Here is a 17,891-nt window from a genome sequence, read left to right as displayed (position 1 = left end):
TATATATATATATATAAATTAAATTTCCAGAATCTTGGCTTAAATTCTCAACCATTCCTGGATTCCCCGCCACTCCTGGAATGTAATAATCCGGTGTCGACTGAATAATATTATTGTAAGCTGACAACATCTCCTGGAGATGCCACCGGGCCGGTCCTGGAATCGCTCGAGGTCCACTAAATCCTTGTGATCCAATTTGTCCCCGATCTTACGTTTCCGATCTTACGTCTATGCCCTTAATAGTTTCACGAAAAACAACACAAACTAATTTCACTTCTTATCGACATACCACACTCGGCGGAAAGCCCATATCTCCTTTACTTCCCTTATGTCCAACAATAATACCTTGAATTACAAATATTCATTAATATGTTTGTAATATTCTCTAATGAATATTTAATTAAAAGAAATGTAAGTGGTGATTGTTATATATTACAATTTCTTTAAGTTATCATTATTTTATGCAATAAATATGTATTTTCAAAACTTATAATAACTTTTATTTCCGTTTTTATACTTACAGACTTTATATACGCGTTCTTCATTTGAGTAAAAAAAAACCTAGAACCGAAAATCGCCAAACGTAGTTTTTCGCTATTTTTGTTTCTACCAATTTATAAAACCGCTCCCCAGAAAATTTGAGCCGGCCCTGTAGTAACTATCTTTGAAAGCTTGAAATATGTTATAGTATAGTTCAATTTTTCAAAAATAACAGTAGGAGGACCTTGCTATTTTATATAGGATATTTTGAAATCTTCAAAATTATCAAATTATATTGCAGCACCATCTCATGGCTAAACATAATTAAGCATTAGAAAAATATTTGTTATAATAATCATATTTATTTATTTGTGAATTCAATTTTTTATCATTTTAGTGACGATTCTGTGCAATCCAGTCCAAGAAGGAGAAGACCCTGGTGAAGACGTCAGGGAATCCACGTGCGCATGGGGTTCCCCAAGAAACGATACCGATTTGGTTTCCGTTAAAGTCAACTAAAGGACCGCCGGAATCACCGTGACAGGCGCCTTCACCGGACTTGGTCAGGGTGCAGACTTCGGATTCAATAACGTCCATGGCGGATTGCAATTTCTGGCAAGTTTCGACGGTCAAAGTCCTGAGTTGAATGTATTGGAGTTCATCGGGAATGTCTCCTGGGTAGTTGGTCCTACCCCATCCACTGAGGATGACATCAGCATCACCGCCGATGTTGGAGGTTGGCAACTTAACGGCTTGGACCTTAGTGTTGAAACTTATTGGGGTGTCCAATTTCAAGATGGAAACGTCGTTTTGGATCCTGTAGGAATCGTATTGCTCGTGGACAACAAAGCTCTTGACTTGGTGAGATACACCGCCTTCAGAAAGGTAGTGGCTACCGACGACAACAGTCATCATGGACGGCATACGTCTATTAAAACACTTATGTAATTTTTATTCAAATATATGACGTATGCATTATATTACCCATCGACGCAATGAGCAGCGCAAAGGATGGTGGTCTCATCCAAGATGGAACCTCCGCAGGTGTGGGAACCGCCATATCTCAAAGAGACTTGGTATGGGAATTGGGCTTCTCCTGCTTCATGTCCACCCACGATACGCCATCCCAGATCACGAGGAGCAGCTATTACCAAAACACAAATATGAAGTAAGTAAATAAAATTTATAGTAGACATAAAAAACAAATACTAAGCTCTTTGACTATTAATAACTTACCTAAGGCTCCTACGAGTCCGCACAGTACGATGAATGCAACCTTAGTCATTGTTTGATTTGGTTTAATTTATTTCGCATTTTTATTTGCTTTTATACCAAAATATATCAATAATCGGACATTGATAAAAATGAGTAGCAAAATTAATAATCCTATTGCGTATAGCTTCTGATGCAAAGGATCAAATTGCAGCTTTCCTTTTCTTATTTCATTCTAAATATAAAATATATATCAAATTTTGATTAAAGATATAATTTTAAAAATAATCATTTTTTATCACAAAACCTCTCAAAAATAAACATTTTTATATATTTTTGAGTGCACAATAATCAATAAAAATATTATGTTGTTCAATATTCTTCATAATAAAGAAATAATTTAGGTTGAAACAAATAAGTCTAAAAAAAATAATAATTATTATTATTAATATAATAGTTAATTAAAAGGAATTAATGACAAAGTGAAATAATTCGCAACGAAAAGAAATTCTAGAAATTGAATTTCTGATATAAAGATAACAGTTTTGTTAAAACAGTATAAAAAATTTGAACTTTTTTTTTGTCAGTTTTTATTTACAATCTATTCTACTGAACATTTATCAAATCTGTTCGCTGTTTACATTAGGAAGTCCAGTGGCACCATTCCATAACGTTTGTATATAATATTTAATTATTTATTCTTCACTTAAACTTAAATTGGAGATCCAAGGGCTTGAAGCGCTTTAATCTTCTTGTCACGACATTGTCGAGAAGGTTGACCGCCAACGGGTTCGTATGCGAATCAAGCCTGTTCGTGTATTTTTTTGAGAAATCTTTGGCAACCTCTTCCACTATTTTTATTCCAAAGTCCTGGTGCAGTTTTTTATTGGTGATGTACCATGGAGCTCCCGCGAGCCTTCTAATACTTTTGGATTGGAATACTTGGATTTTTTTAATATTAATAGAGCATGCTGTTCCCATTATTTGGATACCGTAAGTCCAGACTGGTTTTAATATGACTTTGTACACTAGCAACTTGTTTTTCAAAGTCAACTGAGAATTTGCGCGCAGCAGCCAATACATTTCTAAATTTCATTTCTAGTTGTTCACGTTTTGGCTGAATATGGTCCTTCCAAGTCAATCTCGTGTCCATGTACATTCCCAAGTATCTCACCCTTGTAGATGCTGGAACTATTTTGTTGTTAAGTTTGACTGGAGGACATGTGTCTCGTTTTAAGGTGAAAGTAACATGCACCGATTTTGATTGGTTTATACCAATTCGCCACTTTCTGAACCATATCTCGAGCTCGTCTTGAAGATGTTGAGATGTAATTCTGGAACTTTCGTCTGATGCCATGATTGCTGTGCAATCTGCAAATGTTGCCATATTTGTTTTCTCTGTTGTTGGTATATCTGCAGTGTATAAGAGAAATAAATTGGCCCCAAGACACTACCTTGTGGAACGCTCGATTCGGCTCAGCTCAGTTTGTGCTTCTTCCAATTTGATAAAAAACTTTCGATCATCAATATAGGATTTCAACACTCAAATTTGAACATAAAAGATGTATTCTTAGTGTGTTTATATGTATATTTATAATTTGAATCGTGTAAATAATAGGAATATTAAAAAACTATTTTTTATAACTTTTATTTATTCACAAGCTGCCCTTTAGAATCAAAGTTTCTTGTGCATTAGAATTAATATTTTTATTTAAGTTACTTAGTATCAAAATTGACTATTATTAACTATGTTAATTTCTATTACGTTAACCCTACATGCAAGGGATACCGTAGTATTCTTTAAAGTGTCCATGCTCTCATGCCTCCAAATATGCATGTAATTCAAACTCCACGTAATTTTAGTTTATAGTGTTCATAGACTTCAGATTGAATCGATTCCAAGCAACTCGGCATCTAAGAATTCTTTAATTCGTGGAAATGTATATATTATTCAATATATATATATATATATATTTATCAAACAACAAAGACTTTTCATGATGTCATTCTTCATTAGGTTTTTTATTTAGTTTTGCAGTACATCACCCAGAAAATAGAAAAGAAATGTATTTTGAAAAACTTCAAATTATCATGAATAAGACAATCATTATGAGGATAAACAAATTATAATTTGGGTCTTCAATTAACACTATTCCCCATCATTAGCCAAAACCCGGCATTCGTCTGGTTAACCAAAATTGGTGATATATGTTAAGAGTTTTCGATTCTTAACTTCATTTCAACTCCATTTTATTCTACGTGATATTTAATTTCTTCCAATAAAAATTTGCAACTTTTAAAATTAAATAATCGATGCAAAAGAATCAGATTAGGCTTCCTTGTGATTTATGGAAGCTTATTTCTAAAGATCATTTCACTGATAAATCAATAATATTAATAGAACAAAGGTGAATTATATTTTATTGTTGGAACTCAACGGTTCAAAGTTTTTATTAATAAAAGTATATTTTTCAATATTATTTTTATTATTTAATCAATCGATGAAATGCGGGCATAAACTAGAATTCAATGTAATTTAGTGACGGTTCTGTGCGATCCAGTCCAAGAAGGAGAAGACCCTGGTGAAGACATCTGGGAATCCACGCGCGCATGGGGTTCCCCAGGAGACGATACCGATTTGGCTGCCGTTGGAGTCGACCAATGGACCACCGGAGTCACCGTGGCAAGCGCCTTCTCCGGACTTGGTCAGGGTGCAGACTTCGGATTCGATAACATCCATGGCGGATTGCAATTTCTGGCAGGTTTCGACGGTCAAAGTCTTAAGGTGGATGAACTGGAGAGCATCCGGAATGTTTCCGGGGTAGCTGGTTCTTCCCCATCCGCTGAGGGTAACATCAGAATCTCCGGCGATATTGGTAGTTGGCAATTTAACGGGTTGGACCTTGGGGCCGAAGGTGATTGGGCTTTCCAATTTCAAGATGGAAACGTCATTTTGGATCCTGTATGAGTCGTATTTCTCGTGAACGACGAAGCTCTTGACCTGGTAAGTGTCTCCGCCTTGGGAGAGGGCGTTGGATCCAACAACAACGGTCATCATGGATGGCGTACGTCTATGCAAATAAACTGTTAATGCTTATGCTTATTATAATTGTCTTTATAATATTACCCATCGACGCAGTGAGCGGCGCAAAGGATGGTGTTATCGTCCAAGATAGAACCACCGCAGGAATGGGAACCACCATACCTCAAAGAGATTTGGTATGGGAATTGACCATCAGCAGCGTTTTCGCCACCAACGATACGCCATCCCAATTCGCTTGGGGCAGCTGCAAAAAGTAACAACATCTTTTAATAATCTCTATATTCTTATTATTTAACATATTTATTGGCCACACTTCAGCCGCTATATTTTTAATATACTTTTTTTATGGTCACTTACCAAAAGCACCGACGAGTCCGCAGAGGACGAGTAATGCAACCTTAACCATGTTTAAGCTTGTTATGAATCTAACTGTTTTGGGAATCCGTATTTATAGTCGCTATTTACGGGAAATGATAAAAATTTTCTTCTTTTATCTCAGATAATTTTTGATTAACTTGATTACACTATTTATTATCACTAAAATCTTCATTGTATGGAAATTTATTTTTCTATACTTAGATCAATAATTACCATATGTCTTAAACATAATGTAATCTTTACACTTTGCTAACAATCCTAAATATGGTATTGTAAACCAGAGGCGCATTTAGGCATTTTGGTATGTAATCCAAGACCCCATTCAATCAAAACATCAAAATAAACACAATTAACATAAACTTTGGCTGTACAGTGCCCCCAAACAATATTATCCCAGCGCCCCCAAATAATAAATAAATACTAAATATTATTGTTATAACAATTCTTCATGTACAAAGCAAATAATATATTTAAAATATAAATCTTGCATGTTATAAGTTTTGTATAAATATTAATAATAATTAATGCCTTTAAATTTAAACTGGATCAGCAGACAGAATGAAGATTAAAATAAAGCCAAGGGGATTAAAGTGATATTTATAAATCAGTGGAAATGTAATGTTTCGAAAAAATACAGATATGTTGTTTATCTAAATCTAAACTGAATTAAAATTAATCTTAATAATAATAATTATTATTTAATTATATCCTTTCAGGGTTAACTATGTGAATCGGAATTGATCTTAGTTATATTTTTTTTTCTGATTGAATATTAAAAATCTTGAAACTTTTTTAAAATATGCTACAAATTTCTAATTTCATTAATTTATTTTAAAACAATAGTAATATTATTTATTATATTTACAATGCAAAAAAATATATCCCGCGTTAATCAAGAATCATTTATTCCTGAAGATATTGCTTAACTTTCGTAAGTTGTTATTTCGTCAAGTGCCTGATAGGTGATATCCAGCGTCTAAAACTAATTGAATTCAAAATAAAATATTTGCTAATTTTTAAAAAAACTCTCTTTGTGATATCTTTATGAAGATTTTTACTGTAAGTAAGTACTTCATTTTTTATAAAGTGAGATTAAAATCTTGTGTTTGTGACCAAAACAAAATTATTTATATACAATTTTAGATTAACAAAAATAAACAGGCTCCTTCGAATTTTGTAATTGTGAAATAGATTCACTGTTAATCCCCATAGATTTATGGCACATTTGTCTTGCTTAATCGTTAATTCACATCATCGATTGCGCGTTGATGCAATTACAAAACGTTCTCTGGATTATAAATAATGTAGGTCATTTATTTCAAAACTCACAAGAATAATCATGATAATATTAATAAGTATATTAAATATTTCTTATTTACCAAACAAATTATCTTTGATCAATTATATTAACAATAAACAAGTACATTTTGTATATGTTTATTATTGTATATCTCAGTTTTTATAATATATAAATTATTTATCATTATAAAGTTATCAAGTAGAACAGCTTAAAAATGCAACGACTAAAACATTTCAAACCAGAACTTCAATCTTAAAAAATGGATTCGGTGATATGGATTAGATTAGAAATGATATATGACGATATTAAAAAATACTATTTTTAGCATCATTGTTACTAATTAATTTAAAAATAACATTTCGTTAATTCTGATAATAATCGATAAGACGGTGTAAATAGTTTAAATTTCTATATAAATTTCTTAATTAAAATGTCGGTTAGCGTGTAACAATTTATAAACGCGTTTCAGAAGTGGATAACTATGTTTTAGCCGGTTTATTAATTTGAAGTGGATACTACTCATTCATTCAAGTGGCTTTGGAATACAAATAATATTTTTTTTATAAATAACAAATAGACACACGTTCCACGAACACATAGATATAAGTCTCAGATAACGGTAGCAATAAAAATTACAATACACGCGGTAGGAAATATTATTGATTAGAAAAATAACAACAATACGCTGTAAATAGAATGTTTATCATATTTGTTAATCACTTATTCTGAATAAAATGTTCACATCTTAACCAGAAAAAAGAAAATGTTTGCACTTAGTGGCATAACAAGTTGTAGATGGTTCCATGTGTAACAAATCTAATGTGCACTTTAATTGAATTCGTGGTAAATTTGACGTTGGGTCACAGATTTTTTTTCTTAATTTTCAAGTGTCAAAATAAGATTTTATTTATATCATAATAGCTGTTGTATCACCAAGACCGTGGGGTGTGAACAAATCTTGTGATTAAGAAAATAATAAAGATGTACCTTGTATAATTGAATCATGGTTGATTATTATCATGCCTTTGGCTAGAAATACTTTGTAAGATAGAACTTTTAATCATATAAATTACATAATAATATATTGAATGCAACAATAATCAACTGGTCATTAAAGTCATTGTTTATGAGCTTAATACAGGATAATTATAAACTTATTTTAAAACTAATTAGAGTTATTGGTGACCCAGTCTAAGTAGAAGTAAACATTAGTATAGAAATCATGTAAACCGGAACCGCAATAGTATGTAGATTTTGAAGCAATCCCGATTAAGGTTCCATCCATGACCAACGCTCCACCAATATCTCCTTCGCAGATACCCTGTCCAGCATCTGGATGCGAACATATCTGACTGTCGTAAACTATAACCGGAGCATTGGCGATTCTGCATCGTTCCAATCCCAAAATCCTTTGATCTACCCACATGAGGTACTTTGAAGGAACATTCGGATACGAAACTGTCCCGAATCCAGAAACCGTCGCAATTCCTTTGTCATCGAATAACTTCGTAGGTAATCTAATAGGCTGAACAAATTTATTAAACCTTATTGGAGTTTTCACTTCAACAATGGCGATATCATTTAAAAGAGAAGCTTGTGTCCAATTCTCGTGGTTCAAATATTTGACGATATTGTAATGATCTCCACCGTTTACTTGATGAATGGTTCCCACAACAGCTGTAATCAGTTCGATGGAACCCCTAAACAAAACAAAAATAAATATCTCTCATATTACTATTTAAAAAAAATAGGACCTTGATTTGCAGTAGGCTGAAGTCAGAATAAATTTCTCGCTTATGATAGAGCCAGAACAGAAATGGAAATTGTTCAAACGCAACGAAGCGACGTGCGGAAATTGCCCAAGCTCCGCGGTTTTCCCACCAAAAATGCCAAAGATTGGCGTAACTATTGGCAAATTGGATTAATCGAGATTACTATAAAATTGAAAAACGACTTACTTGCAGTGCAGAAGAGTAAGATTTGTAATTGAGTCAACATGGTTCTGATTTGATTGATACATTTCGCAAGCGGCTTTTATATATGGTCGAGAAAGGAAACTAATGACTAATTTGTTTATTTAATCACTTTGAATAAGCCGTATTTTATTTGTTAATTGTAGACAGAGGCTAGACTAGAATATACGGTATAATTAATTAATTAATTATCAGATAAAGTGCGTGTTTATTTATCCCAATCAATGAATAAAGCCGATATGTATTACAGTATTACGATATTAAGTGTAAATAAGAAACAATAGAAAAAAATATATATTTTTTAAAGTAAAGAAGTATTTTTTAGTAAAGAAGAACAAATGATATTTCTATACACAAACTTTACTATTCCTTTATTGACACTGCATTTATACTGTATAGCAGCGGTTCTCAACCTATGGGTCAGACAGACAGACCAACTCCATTTGTATCTTAACTGTATATGATATTGTAATGAAGAATGCAGACAATTTGAATTCATGTATGGTCGTGATTTCTCATACGATTTCTTTAGTTTTACGACTTTGGAGAACTCATATTTAATGAAGATTAATATCAAGATTGTTGAGCGGCCTCAGCATATGTTGATAAAGTTTATTGTAGGTATACATAGGGAGGATATCAAGTCTGCAATTGAGACATATCAGTACAAGTCTAAAAAATATTTCAGTCATGCTAGTCCAACATTAGTCTCTGCAGGTACTCCTAAGCAAATATGACTAGATTGGTTCAATATAAAATTGGAATATGACTTGGATTACTAAATTTGACTTCCCAGTCTATACTTTACATGCAACAATCCAGAAAATACAATTTATCCTTGAATCCGGGACATCTATTAAAAAATCGGGACAATGTGCTATGATTTCAAAGATAAGACCTATGGGATTGGGCTGCCTTGAAGGAAACAATCGCTCTTCTTCCACATGCAATAATGTTGAATAGATATCATATCTATTCAATATTTTGTTTAAATCAGGACAATAGTTTCTCAGGATCACATGTTTCTCTAAATGCTGTATTATACATTTCAGAATATCAGGATCAATTTTACCAGCGAACATGAAAAAGAAGCTGAGTATGACTACTTCCCATTTCTTCACATATTAGCGACAAAAGTCGTGTATTCAAAGGACTGCTTTCAATGTTGTTAATAATTTTCACGCTTTCTAGAACTTTTTGTAGATCACCGGGCATCTTACGTGTTGCCAAAGCCTCTCTGTGAATGCAATAATGTGTGGATATGACATTTGGAGCAATATTCTAAGTTCTTGCAACAATATCTTCTCCTGTTGTATGTTATAACGGCTGGCAAAATAAAAAGTCGTCATAAATTTCTTGACCTTTTTCGTATCAAGCAATCGCCATAAGATTTGCAAAATTCGCAATGTCAATGGACTCATCAATATTTTCGATTTGGAGCATATATACAAAACCGTACCGTGTGCCCCCATCAAACTTTTCCATACACCCGGGGCCCATACGCGCACCACACTTTGGGAAATATTGATGTATTTTAATCAATCATATACTTTCATATATTTATACTCAGTGATGGCTTGATTGTAGTGGAAGACCTCATCTAAATGTATATAAATGAGTATTTAAGGAATTCAAAAGGTAAAGTTGGAGTTTTTACGATAATAAACACAATAAGACTATTAACAACTTCTTGCACTATAATCCAGTGGGTTCTTGGTTTGTTTCTAGAGTTTCATGAGTCTAACTACATAAACATATTTTTTTATAGTAGAGAATTAATATAGTGAGAGTACAATATTTGGGTGAGTGTAGGTATTTGTAGTCATTATCGAACACTTTTTAGTCTGTAGCTTCCACATTTATTGAAAATAAAAAAATAAATAAATACTTAGGTACGATTTATTGAAAATTAATAAAGATAAATCATGGACATTTTCAAATTATATTTAACATTTAATATAATGTTAAGCTATGGAAATGTAATATTGCACAGATCGCTTATAATAATAAATAAGTCTAAAACAACAAATCAATAAGTAAAAACAGTGTATATAATATGGACAGATGATCATAAAATTTAAACAATAAAATTATTTACAGTCATGCGACTCTCGTAAAGTACAATAAAATTAGTTAAGAACGAAACAATACTATATTATGTATAGTAGATATACTGGAAGCTTGGCGGGTGAAACGTAAACTACATTCGATATCTAACAAATTGACTAGTCGGACAGCTAAAACTAATAATAATCATCGAGTTTAAATCACACTAATACTGATTATACAATCTACAATATTCATTTTAACAGCAATACACAATGGACAGGAAAACTATTTTGCTACCAACATTCACTAAAAAACATTAAAATAAACCTCCATTTCATGGTATACTTCGAAGCCGTAACAAAAAAATCTTTAAAACAGAACTCGGTTTAACTTACTCTTTTTTCTTTGTTAATAATCTCAGAGGCGATATCAATCTTACAAAATAGATGCTTCATTTAATTTCTCGTGTATATATAGTTTAATAGAATATAATAGATTTTGACTTATCAAATGTACGTGTAAATTCAGTGCGCTCAGTGATAAGCAATCGAAAAAAATGGAATTATCAATTATATCACAACTGAATACCTTGGCACGCCGAATACAAGAAATGGAAATTGAAAATATATCATATATCACAATTATGATTATTTTTTTGACACGGGACGTAGTACTCTATAATTATTCTAAAATCGTTTACAATAAAATTACTCCGTGATCTCGCTCCAAGCGCCTTTTAGCCTTCAATGGAACGACACCCATGGGATCTGCAGGAGTGGGTAATCCAGCATTACTACTAGCTGCCTGAAGATAGTATACTTCGGTTTTACCACTGTGATGCCCATAAATTATGGAATCATCGTCTCTGAAATAAGAACATCCACATTATCAAAAACATCTAAATAATATTTGAACACTCAAACCGAATCTTCTGTAAGGATATAAATCACTGTCAACTCCAACGTGAAAAATATTTCGTTTCGTCTTTTTGTTCATTAAAAATAGCACATGCAGTACGAATGATAAGAAATATAAATCGTAGATAATGATTACCGACCATAACGCTATCAGAGTCCATCTATTTAATGAGCCTATATAAAATATATTGAAATTCGTAGCTTCAGAGTATGATTTTAGTACAAAAAGCAGCACGATCCATACAATATTTGATACAATTGATCCTACTATAATTCCAACTAATGGTACTATTAAGCAACGTAGAAGAAAATGTACTCCTATTATAAAAGTCGGATAAGGAATAAGAAACACGGCTAAGAATCCCATATACATGTACATCGCATCACTGCTTCGTGAGAGCAATAGAATCACTGACCAACTCAAATTTATAGCGTTTATTAACTCGAAAATGGTGGCTAACGTGTACGCTATCGATTTTGTCGATTTACAACAGAAGAATTTTGGCATATCTAAAGTTGGATCTGTCAAAATGATTTTACTTTATCGTATCATTAAAACATATACAGTGGAACCTCTCGAAATTTTGGAACGGATTAAACTCGTTAAGTTTAATCCGTTCCAAAATTTCCGGATTTTTATTCTTGTAGTGAATACTCGTATAGTGAAACATATTCAAAAATACACATAATATGTGTACACAAGTTTTAAAAATGATGTAGCAGGCGCGCAATCAGGGACTTCTCTTCCCATCGTCACTCGTTATGCGAAACGTCGCTCGTTAAGCGAGTCATTTCTTCTTACAATTCATTTTGCTCGTTAAGCGAAATGCTCGTTATGCGAGGTTCCACTGTATAATAATAATTTCAAACTACAAACAATTATAGACAAACACCAAAAAAGTGCAATTGTTAGAAAATATTATAATTATCTAATATATTTATATTATAACCAATAAATAGTAATAATTGTAAGTTTAAATATATATAATCAAAATTCGTTCTTAACACTATAGAAAAAAAAACTGTTTACCTTAATAAAATTTCTGTTAAATTTTTGGAGTTCGCGAAATCTCGATGCAGATGAGTGAGTGCTCCTAATTCAGTGGCGCCCCAAGGACCACCCCTCTGCACGGTATCCCAGTGTTGCTCCATCGTCAAGTAACTGTATGGTTCGCCGTTTTGGCCGTTGTTATTGCTGGGACACATTTCCAGACACTGCCTTAGTTGTTTCTCAAGCTTACCCAAATACTCCACACACATCTCCCACTAAAATCAATGTTCAAATACCCTTCCAAATGACCATATTTAATACCTTACCAATTTCTTGATCATTTCAGGATTTTCGCATCCATCCTCCTCTAGCAACAAACCAACAACCATATCTTGCTGTCCGCACACAAACAACACACCTTTCTTCAACTTTTCGTGAATTCGCGTTCTGAACTTGCTCTCGCCTTTATTAGACTTTCCACTTTTAGGATTCACAAATGTATAGTTTGGATGGGTGGGCGTGAAACGGTAATCCTTGTACTCACTGGGTGTTGTCTCTCGACTGCAAAATCCACTCGACTTTTCCTCCATCGCCAAAAGAGATAGTTTAGACATTAGCGGTGTTAATTGAACACCTCCGCAATGCTTAACACGCGTTACTGGAGAAAATACGTTATCATTGGAATCTAAAGATAGTGATTTCAGAGGCAACGAAAGTGATTTTCGAGCCTCTTGCGGTTTCGCTTCAGCCACCTTAGTTGCCAAAGGAACCATTTCGAATTCATTCTTTTTAGGCGCAATGATGTCAAAATCTTCAATCGATTTCCAATCGTCCGCTTTACAATCATCTTGCTGTTTGCTGGCTTCCGTATTTAACATATCAACGTGCTTATTTAAATACTGCTCGTAAAATGATTCCGATACCAAAGAGCCATCAGATTTGAATACTGGGAATGTAGGATCGGCGATGGTCTTGTAAACTTTCGGCTTCTTCTCGGGGGTTTGTGGCGGTTTCTCGCATACATTCATCAAACTGCTGCTAGGTTTGATTTGATTCACAGTAAAATATGGGGTTTTATTAGTCAGCTTAGTACCAATCGATTTTTCCGTTGTTTCGCTAACAGCAGACAACACGGAATTTAAACTGTCAGTCTTTTGATCGCTCTCGAATCCTGAATTCTCCCCATTCTCTGGGTTCACGCAAATAGACATGACGTTCTGATGTACAACCTTGTTCAAATCAGTCATTGGAGTTGAACAAATGCTCGTTTTACCGTGAAACGGTGTCGTCGTAGAAGCTTCCATTTTCGGCTTCTCCTCGATCTTCGCATCCGTTGTTTTGTTGCGTAAATTCAAAAACTTAGGTCGGCTTGGAGGAGCTGAATTTATAATATTATTTTCAAAATTTATCGGCGAATTTGCATCTGGATCTTCTTCAGGTACCGTAGTAAATATCAAAGATTGATCCCGTTTCATTGCTGATAGAACTGGTTCCTTCATAGGCTGTGTCTACAAAGGAAAATTTAATTTAATATGATTTTAATACGAAATATTTTTTTAAGTCACAATCAAGTACCTTTTTTGTATAAGTTTTCTTATTTAAATACTGATGCACTGTGCGACATCTGGTCGCCTCCTCCAATAAGTCTTGGTAATCTGCCCCTTCAATGTAGACCTGTAACAGTTGTACTCCTAATGGTAATTGGTAATCAACCTCAAAAATTTCTGCTGGTGATTTAATACGATATGGATCAGTTAATACTAGACGTTTGGTCAAATTTTGACTCAATTGGGTCGCCACAACCCTAAAATGTGAAGCAATTGATTAAACAAGAGAATTACAACTTTTTCTTAAATTTACTTATTATGGTAAAGCATTGTACCACCTAAAACAAAATCCACTTCTTGACAGCACTGCAAAATCTGTATTGCTTCCAAGAAAACATTACTAGCACTCTAAAAATAAGAATGTTATTAATAAAAATTGAAGAATTATGATTCTTACCTTTGGTAAATTTATTTTTGGTATGTTTGAAAACAAATTGCTGCTATAAGTCAATATTTTTAAGTATGTCTCAAACATATGATACAGTTTGGCTGATAAAGTCTCTGTGTTCTTATATAATTCTCCCATAACTTCCAAATCATTATGAAAGAATGTGATTAAAGAAGACAATGTGTCAGCTCTATATTCTAGTACCCAGTCTGCTATGTTACGATCAGTCCCAACAGCCTGAAAATTATTATAATTAAATGAAAATAATATCCAAAATAATATTTGTTACACATACCAAAATATATTTTCCATATTCCCTGATGGCAAACTTTCCACTTTGCAATGATATGATTTTTGGACATGTAAATACAGATTTCAAGAAGTGTGATACACCCATAATTTGGCCACAAAGTGCAGTGCGCTGTTGATCTGACACCCAGCCAGGATGAAAGTAGAGGATTGCTGATGCTGGATCATCTTCTTCACTCTTAACTAGTTGTGTATCATATACAAAAGTTATCATCATTTCTCTGGAAGATATGTTACAATTAATTAGTAAGGTAATTAATTAAAGCACATAATTTACTTACTTAGCCATTGTAATTTTTTATTTAAATGCACTATTTGATAATTAAATTAAGACGGAATTGTTACAAACTATTTGTTGCACACAGTTGAATGGTTTACATGATTTTTTCACTATTTTTTAATTTATTTACAATAGAAAACGAGTCAATATGTCATTAGAAAATATGTCAGGTTACGTTTGAAGTTATTAGCGAATGTTTGTAATGCAATAATGAATATAATCATACAAACTTTAGTTTAAAATTTGATTTGATGTTTAAAACAATCGCAGTTGGATAAATTTGAACTTTTCCATTGATTAAGTCTCTGCTTAAATAAATACTTCAATTAGCTCAAGTCAAGTTGGTAATGAATTTGAATGTTTGACAGACGTCAAACCTCAATTCGTATGATTCTCATCCATTCGTATCCCAGAATTGGTTTCACTTAATTTTGAGAGTTATAGAGGGTTATTTGGGACAAATTAAGAGTTTTTTTTTACAATGGCAACGGTAACAGTAACGAAAAATGAAAACATTAAGAATAAAACAAAGGAGTTTCAAAAGGCTGTGATTGACAAAGATCTTGATGTAGTTCTGAAGAATGTGAAGAAGATAGATAACACATGTTCATTTACAAAGTGCAAGACGCGAACCAGTGACTTTGCAATCACATGCAAATATTGTAGTGGAAGATTTTGTACTACTCATGGTTTACCAGAAATCCATGGATGTGGTGATGCTGTGAGGAAGGATGAAAAACAAAAGTTTCTTCATCCAGGTATAAAACTGAGCCAAGAAAAGCACTCCCAGGCTTCAACTAAGCTAACAATGAAACTGAAGCAAATGGAACTTGAAAGAAAAGCCAAGCCATCAAAATCAAAAAAGAAGTAGTCTTAAGTTATATATTTATTTATTAAAAAGAAACACAATAAGAAAAAGATAATAAATTTACATAGCATAAGTATTTTTACTAGATTGTTCATCATCCTGCAACCCAGCAACTTTCTTCACATATTGAGGATTAACTTGAATTTCCTCATCCATAGCCAAAATTTGGCGATCCAGTTCCATGCATGAAATCAGCTGAGCCTCAAGCTTCATGTACTTCTTATACTTTTCAGGCTCATCCCTGAAAACAACCATTCCATCTTTCTGATTTATAGTTGCATATATCTGTCCATCTTCTATCATATGTAAGATAATAATCTCAGCATCACTTGGGCTTTCCAAACCAACACGACTAGCCACATCCCCAAGGCTCAATGTTAAGAAAGTTTTTGTTAACCTCTGGATATTCTTTTTATGCATCATTGCAACCACTTGATTTACAAGTCCCATATTACGATCCCTTGTATATACTTCTGCGTTTTTGGCAACAACTGCACTTAATTCTACACTTTTATTAGATGCATAGGCATTAGCCAAATCATGGTATGGCTGCGATATAGGTTTAATGAATCTTGTAACAACTTGTGCTGTGTATTTTGGAATCATTTGAACTTTCCCATAGGAAAGTAGAGATACCAGAATATATTTTCTGTATGCTTCCATCATGATATGAGAAACTGCTAATGCAGGTGTTGTGATACATACTTCAAAGAAGTATAGAGCCCTCTCCAAATTTCTAACAGCTAAATATATCATGCCACCATAGTAGTAGTAGAGTAGGTAATATTTTGCATCAAATGGGCCATTTTGAGTGTTCTCCTGACACATACCAGTGATATCAATATCAAGAACTTTCAATGTCTCCTTAAAGCATTTTGCTACCAAACTCAATTGGCAAAAATCTGCATGAATTGATGTAAGTTGAGTGTCATAATATTGCAGTTTACTAATAGCTTTTTTCAAAAGCATAATGCCCCGGATGGCTTGCTTTTGTTCCAGTAAGTACAGTGTGATTGAATGACATAATTCAGCAACTGAAATATAATATAAATAATTTTTTTTAAATAATCATTAATAACATTATCTAATTAATTACACATATCTGGGGCCAGTCTGATGTGTTCTCCATTGCATCCTAAAATAAATTCTTGAGCTTGAGCATATCTGTTGCTTTGTGCAGCGGCAGCTGGCACATTAAATTTTGCACATAATATTGCAAGTATTGCTAAGGAGTGCTGTTGGATATCAAGTGTTTCTAAGACATTGTCCAAATGTGTAGCATTCTTCAGAAGCAATTCACTTGATTTGTTCAAGTAATCGCAAAGATCTCTATAACTTCCTATAAAATAATTAACAATAATACGAAATTCTCATTATTTTTTTTTGCAATCTTTACCCTCTGCAGACGAGTTCCTCACCGTGTTTACAAACAGTTCCAAGGCTGAGGCCATTTCAACAGTATTAATAATTTAGGTTTCGGTTTCAGCAGTCAAATCAAAAACATTTATCTGACAATTGAAGTGATCTTAATCTTCTACCCACTGCTACCACTACAAATTATCATGACTTAAACCATTGCCAACTGAAATGTACCGCAGCGGCTCTGTCACGTATGTTTTGGTGTTGTTACATATATAAAATATAACTAAATAAAATATTCATATATTTGTAAATAAATACACAAAAATACTATATAACTACATATGTATTGTATAATGTGTCATACAATTTAAAAAACAACATTAATTAATTAGAACAAATATATCGTTAAATTTATCACATCTCAAGCATTGTATGTATACTTCCTTATTCATGCTCCATATTTTCTTGGTTTTGGGAAGTAAAATGCATCTCTTCAATGCCACTATTTTGGCTAATGTGCTGCTTCAATAAATTGAATATTTTATCTTTTAAAGCAGAATCATCTCTAACATTATTATGAAATCTCATAATTGTCCCTAATGATGGTAAAGTAAAAAAATGGGATAAGTATTTATAGCATGCTCTGCTTTGGTTAAAAATGCCATAAGCAAACACTTTATCTTCAAATGTATAATATTCTCCTTTGCTTTTCCTTCCAATATTGCACAACTGAC

At 33.0% G+C, this 17,891-nt stretch overlaps 6 protein-coding genes across 6 annotated transcripts; 1 reads left to right on the top strand and 5 right to left on the bottom strand.

Moving 5' to 3' along the window:
- Nucleotides 1-822: 822 nt before the first annotated feature.
- LOC108559551 (chymotrypsin-1) lies at nucleotides 823-1,809 on the bottom strand. The gene is made up of 3 exons (XM_017916868.1): nucleotides 1,717-1,809; nucleotides 1,465-1,624; nucleotides 823-1,408 (listed from the first exon to the last, which is right to left on the bottom strand). The coding sequence occupies exons 1-3, from the start codon at nucleotides 1,763-1,765 to the stop codon at nucleotides 874-876; spliced, it is 744 nt and encodes a 247-aa protein (XP_017772357.1). The 5' UTR covers nucleotides 1,766-1,809; the 3' UTR covers nucleotides 823-873.
- A 2,348-nt stretch (nucleotides 1,810-4,157) lies between these two features.
- On the bottom strand, nucleotides 4,158-5,163 carry LOC108559550 (chymotrypsin-1-like). The gene is made up of 3 exons (XM_017916867.1): nucleotides 5,093-5,163; nucleotides 4,820-4,979; nucleotides 4,158-4,763 (listed from the first exon to the last, which is right to left on the bottom strand). Exons 1-3 carry the CDS (start codon nucleotides 5,139-5,141, stop codon nucleotides 4,229-4,231), a joined length of 744 nt encoding a protein of 247 aa, XP_017772356.1. The 5' UTR covers nucleotides 5,142-5,163; the 3' UTR covers nucleotides 4,158-4,228.
- A 2,415-nt stretch (nucleotides 5,164-7,578) lies between these two features.
- Nucleotides 7,579-8,411, bottom strand: LOC108559548 (chymotrypsin-1-like). The gene is made up of 3 exons (XM_017916865.1): nucleotides 8,372-8,411; nucleotides 8,168-8,318; nucleotides 7,579-8,113 (listed from the first exon to the last, which is right to left on the bottom strand). The coding sequence occupies exons 1-3, from the start codon at nucleotides 8,409-8,411 to the stop codon at nucleotides 7,579-7,581; spliced, it is 726 nt and encodes a 241-aa protein (XP_017772354.1).
- Nucleotides 8,412-10,360: 1,949 nt separating this feature from the next.
- On the bottom strand, nucleotides 10,361-15,064 carry LOC108559557. Its single transcript, XM_017916879.1, has 8 exons — nucleotides 14,929-15,064; nucleotides 14,634-14,868; nucleotides 14,348-14,575; nucleotides 14,204-14,298; nucleotides 13,919-14,147; nucleotides 12,670-13,851; nucleotides 12,383-12,618; nucleotides 10,361-11,300 (listed from the first exon to the last, which is right to left on the bottom strand). Exons 1-8 carry the CDS (start codon nucleotides 14,934-14,936, stop codon nucleotides 11,132-11,134), a joined length of 2,382 nt encoding a protein of 793 aa, XP_017772368.1. The 5' UTR covers nucleotides 14,937-15,064; the 3' UTR covers nucleotides 10,361-11,131.
- A 240-nt stretch (nucleotides 15,065-15,304) lies between these two features.
- On the top strand, nucleotides 15,305-15,871 carry LOC108559556 (DNA-binding protein SMUBP-2). The gene has a single exon (XM_017916878.1). The coding sequence runs from the start codon at nucleotides 15,409-15,411 to the stop codon at nucleotides 15,796-15,798; it is 390 nt and encodes a 129-aa protein (XP_017772367.1). The 5' UTR covers nucleotides 15,305-15,408; the 3' UTR covers nucleotides 15,799-15,871.
- Nucleotides 15,801-17,345, bottom strand: LOC108559555 (COP9 signalosome complex subunit 3). The gene is made up of 3 exons (XM_017916877.1): nucleotides 17,192-17,345; nucleotides 16,892-17,134; nucleotides 15,801-16,829 (listed from the first exon to the last, which is right to left on the bottom strand). Exons 1-3 carry the CDS (start codon nucleotides 17,244-17,246, stop codon nucleotides 15,856-15,858), a joined length of 1,272 nt encoding a protein of 423 aa, XP_017772366.1. The 5' UTR covers nucleotides 17,247-17,345; the 3' UTR covers nucleotides 15,801-15,855.
- Nucleotides 17,346-17,891: the final 546 nt, after the last annotated feature.

The sequence above is a fragment of the Nicrophorus vespilloides genome, unplaced genomic scaffold, assembly GCF_001412225.1.
Source record: "Nicrophorus vespilloides isolate i.1.1-1 unplaced genomic scaffold, Nicve_v1.0, whole genome shotgun sequence".
NCBI classification, from domain to species: Eukaryota; Metazoa; Arthropoda; class Insecta; order Coleoptera; family Silphidae; genus Nicrophorus; species Nicrophorus vespilloides.
The sequence above is the reverse complement of the archived record's forward strand: the minus strand, read 5'-3'. Positions and strand labels throughout refer to the sequence as shown.

Coding starts and splice junctions, on each gene's coding strand:
- LOC108559551 (XM_017916868.1), bottom strand. CDS start 1,765: ATGACTAAGGTTGCATTCATCGTACTGTGCGGACTCGTAGGAGCCTTA. Junction 1,625..1,716: donor CGGACTCGTAGGAGCCTTAG/GTAAGTTATTAA, acceptor TTTTGGTAATAG/CTGCTCCTCGTGATCTGGGA. Junction 1,409..1,464: donor GCTGCTCATTGCGTCGATGG/GTAATATAATGC, acceptor GTGTTTTAATAG/ACGTATGCCGTCCATGATGA.
- LOC108559550 (XM_017916867.1), bottom strand. CDS start 5,141: ATGGTTAAGGTTGCATTACTCGTCCTCTGCGGACTCGTCGGTGCTTTT. Junction 4,980..5,092: donor CGGACTCGTCGGTGCTTTTG/GTAAGTGACCAT, acceptor TACTTTTTGCAG/CTGCCCCAAGCGAATTGGGA. Junction 4,764..4,819: donor GCCGCTCACTGCGTCGATGG/GTAATATTATAA, acceptor TTATTTGCATAG/ACGTACGCCATCCATGATGA.
- LOC108559548 (XM_017916865.1), bottom strand. CDS start 8,411: ATGTTGACTCAATTACAAATCTTACTCTTCTGCACTGCAA. Junction 8,319..8,371: donor CTTACTCTTCTGCACTGCAA/GTAAGTCGTTTT, acceptor ATTTGCCAATAG/TTACGCCAATCTTTGGCATT. Junction 8,114..8,167: donor TCAGCCTACTGCAAATCAAG/GTCCTATTTTTT, acceptor TGTTTTGTTTAG/GGGTTCCATCGAACTGATTA.
- LOC108559557 (XM_017916879.1), bottom strand. Junction 14,148..14,203: donor ACAATGCTTTACCATAATAA/GTAAATTTAAGA, acceptor TTCACATTTTAG/GGTTGTGGCGACCCAATTGA. Junction 11,301..12,382: donor TTAACAGAAATTTTATTAAG/GTAAACAGTTTT, acceptor TTCTTATTTCAG/AGACGATGATTCCATAATTT.
- LOC108559556 (XM_017916878.1), top strand. CDS start 15,409: ATGGCAACGGTAACAGTAACGAAAAATGAAAACATTAAGAATAAAACA.
- LOC108559555 (XM_017916877.1), bottom strand. CDS start 17,246: ATGGCCTCAGCCTTGGAACTGTTTGTAAACACGGTGAGGAACTCGTCT. Junction 17,135..17,191: donor GAGGAACTCGTCTGCAGAGG/GTAAAGATTGCA, acceptor ATTATTTTATAG/GAAGTTATAGAGATCTTTGC. Junction 16,830..16,891: donor CAGACTGGCCCCAGATATGT/GTAATTAATTAG, acceptor ATTATATTTCAG/TTGCTGAATTATGTCATTCA.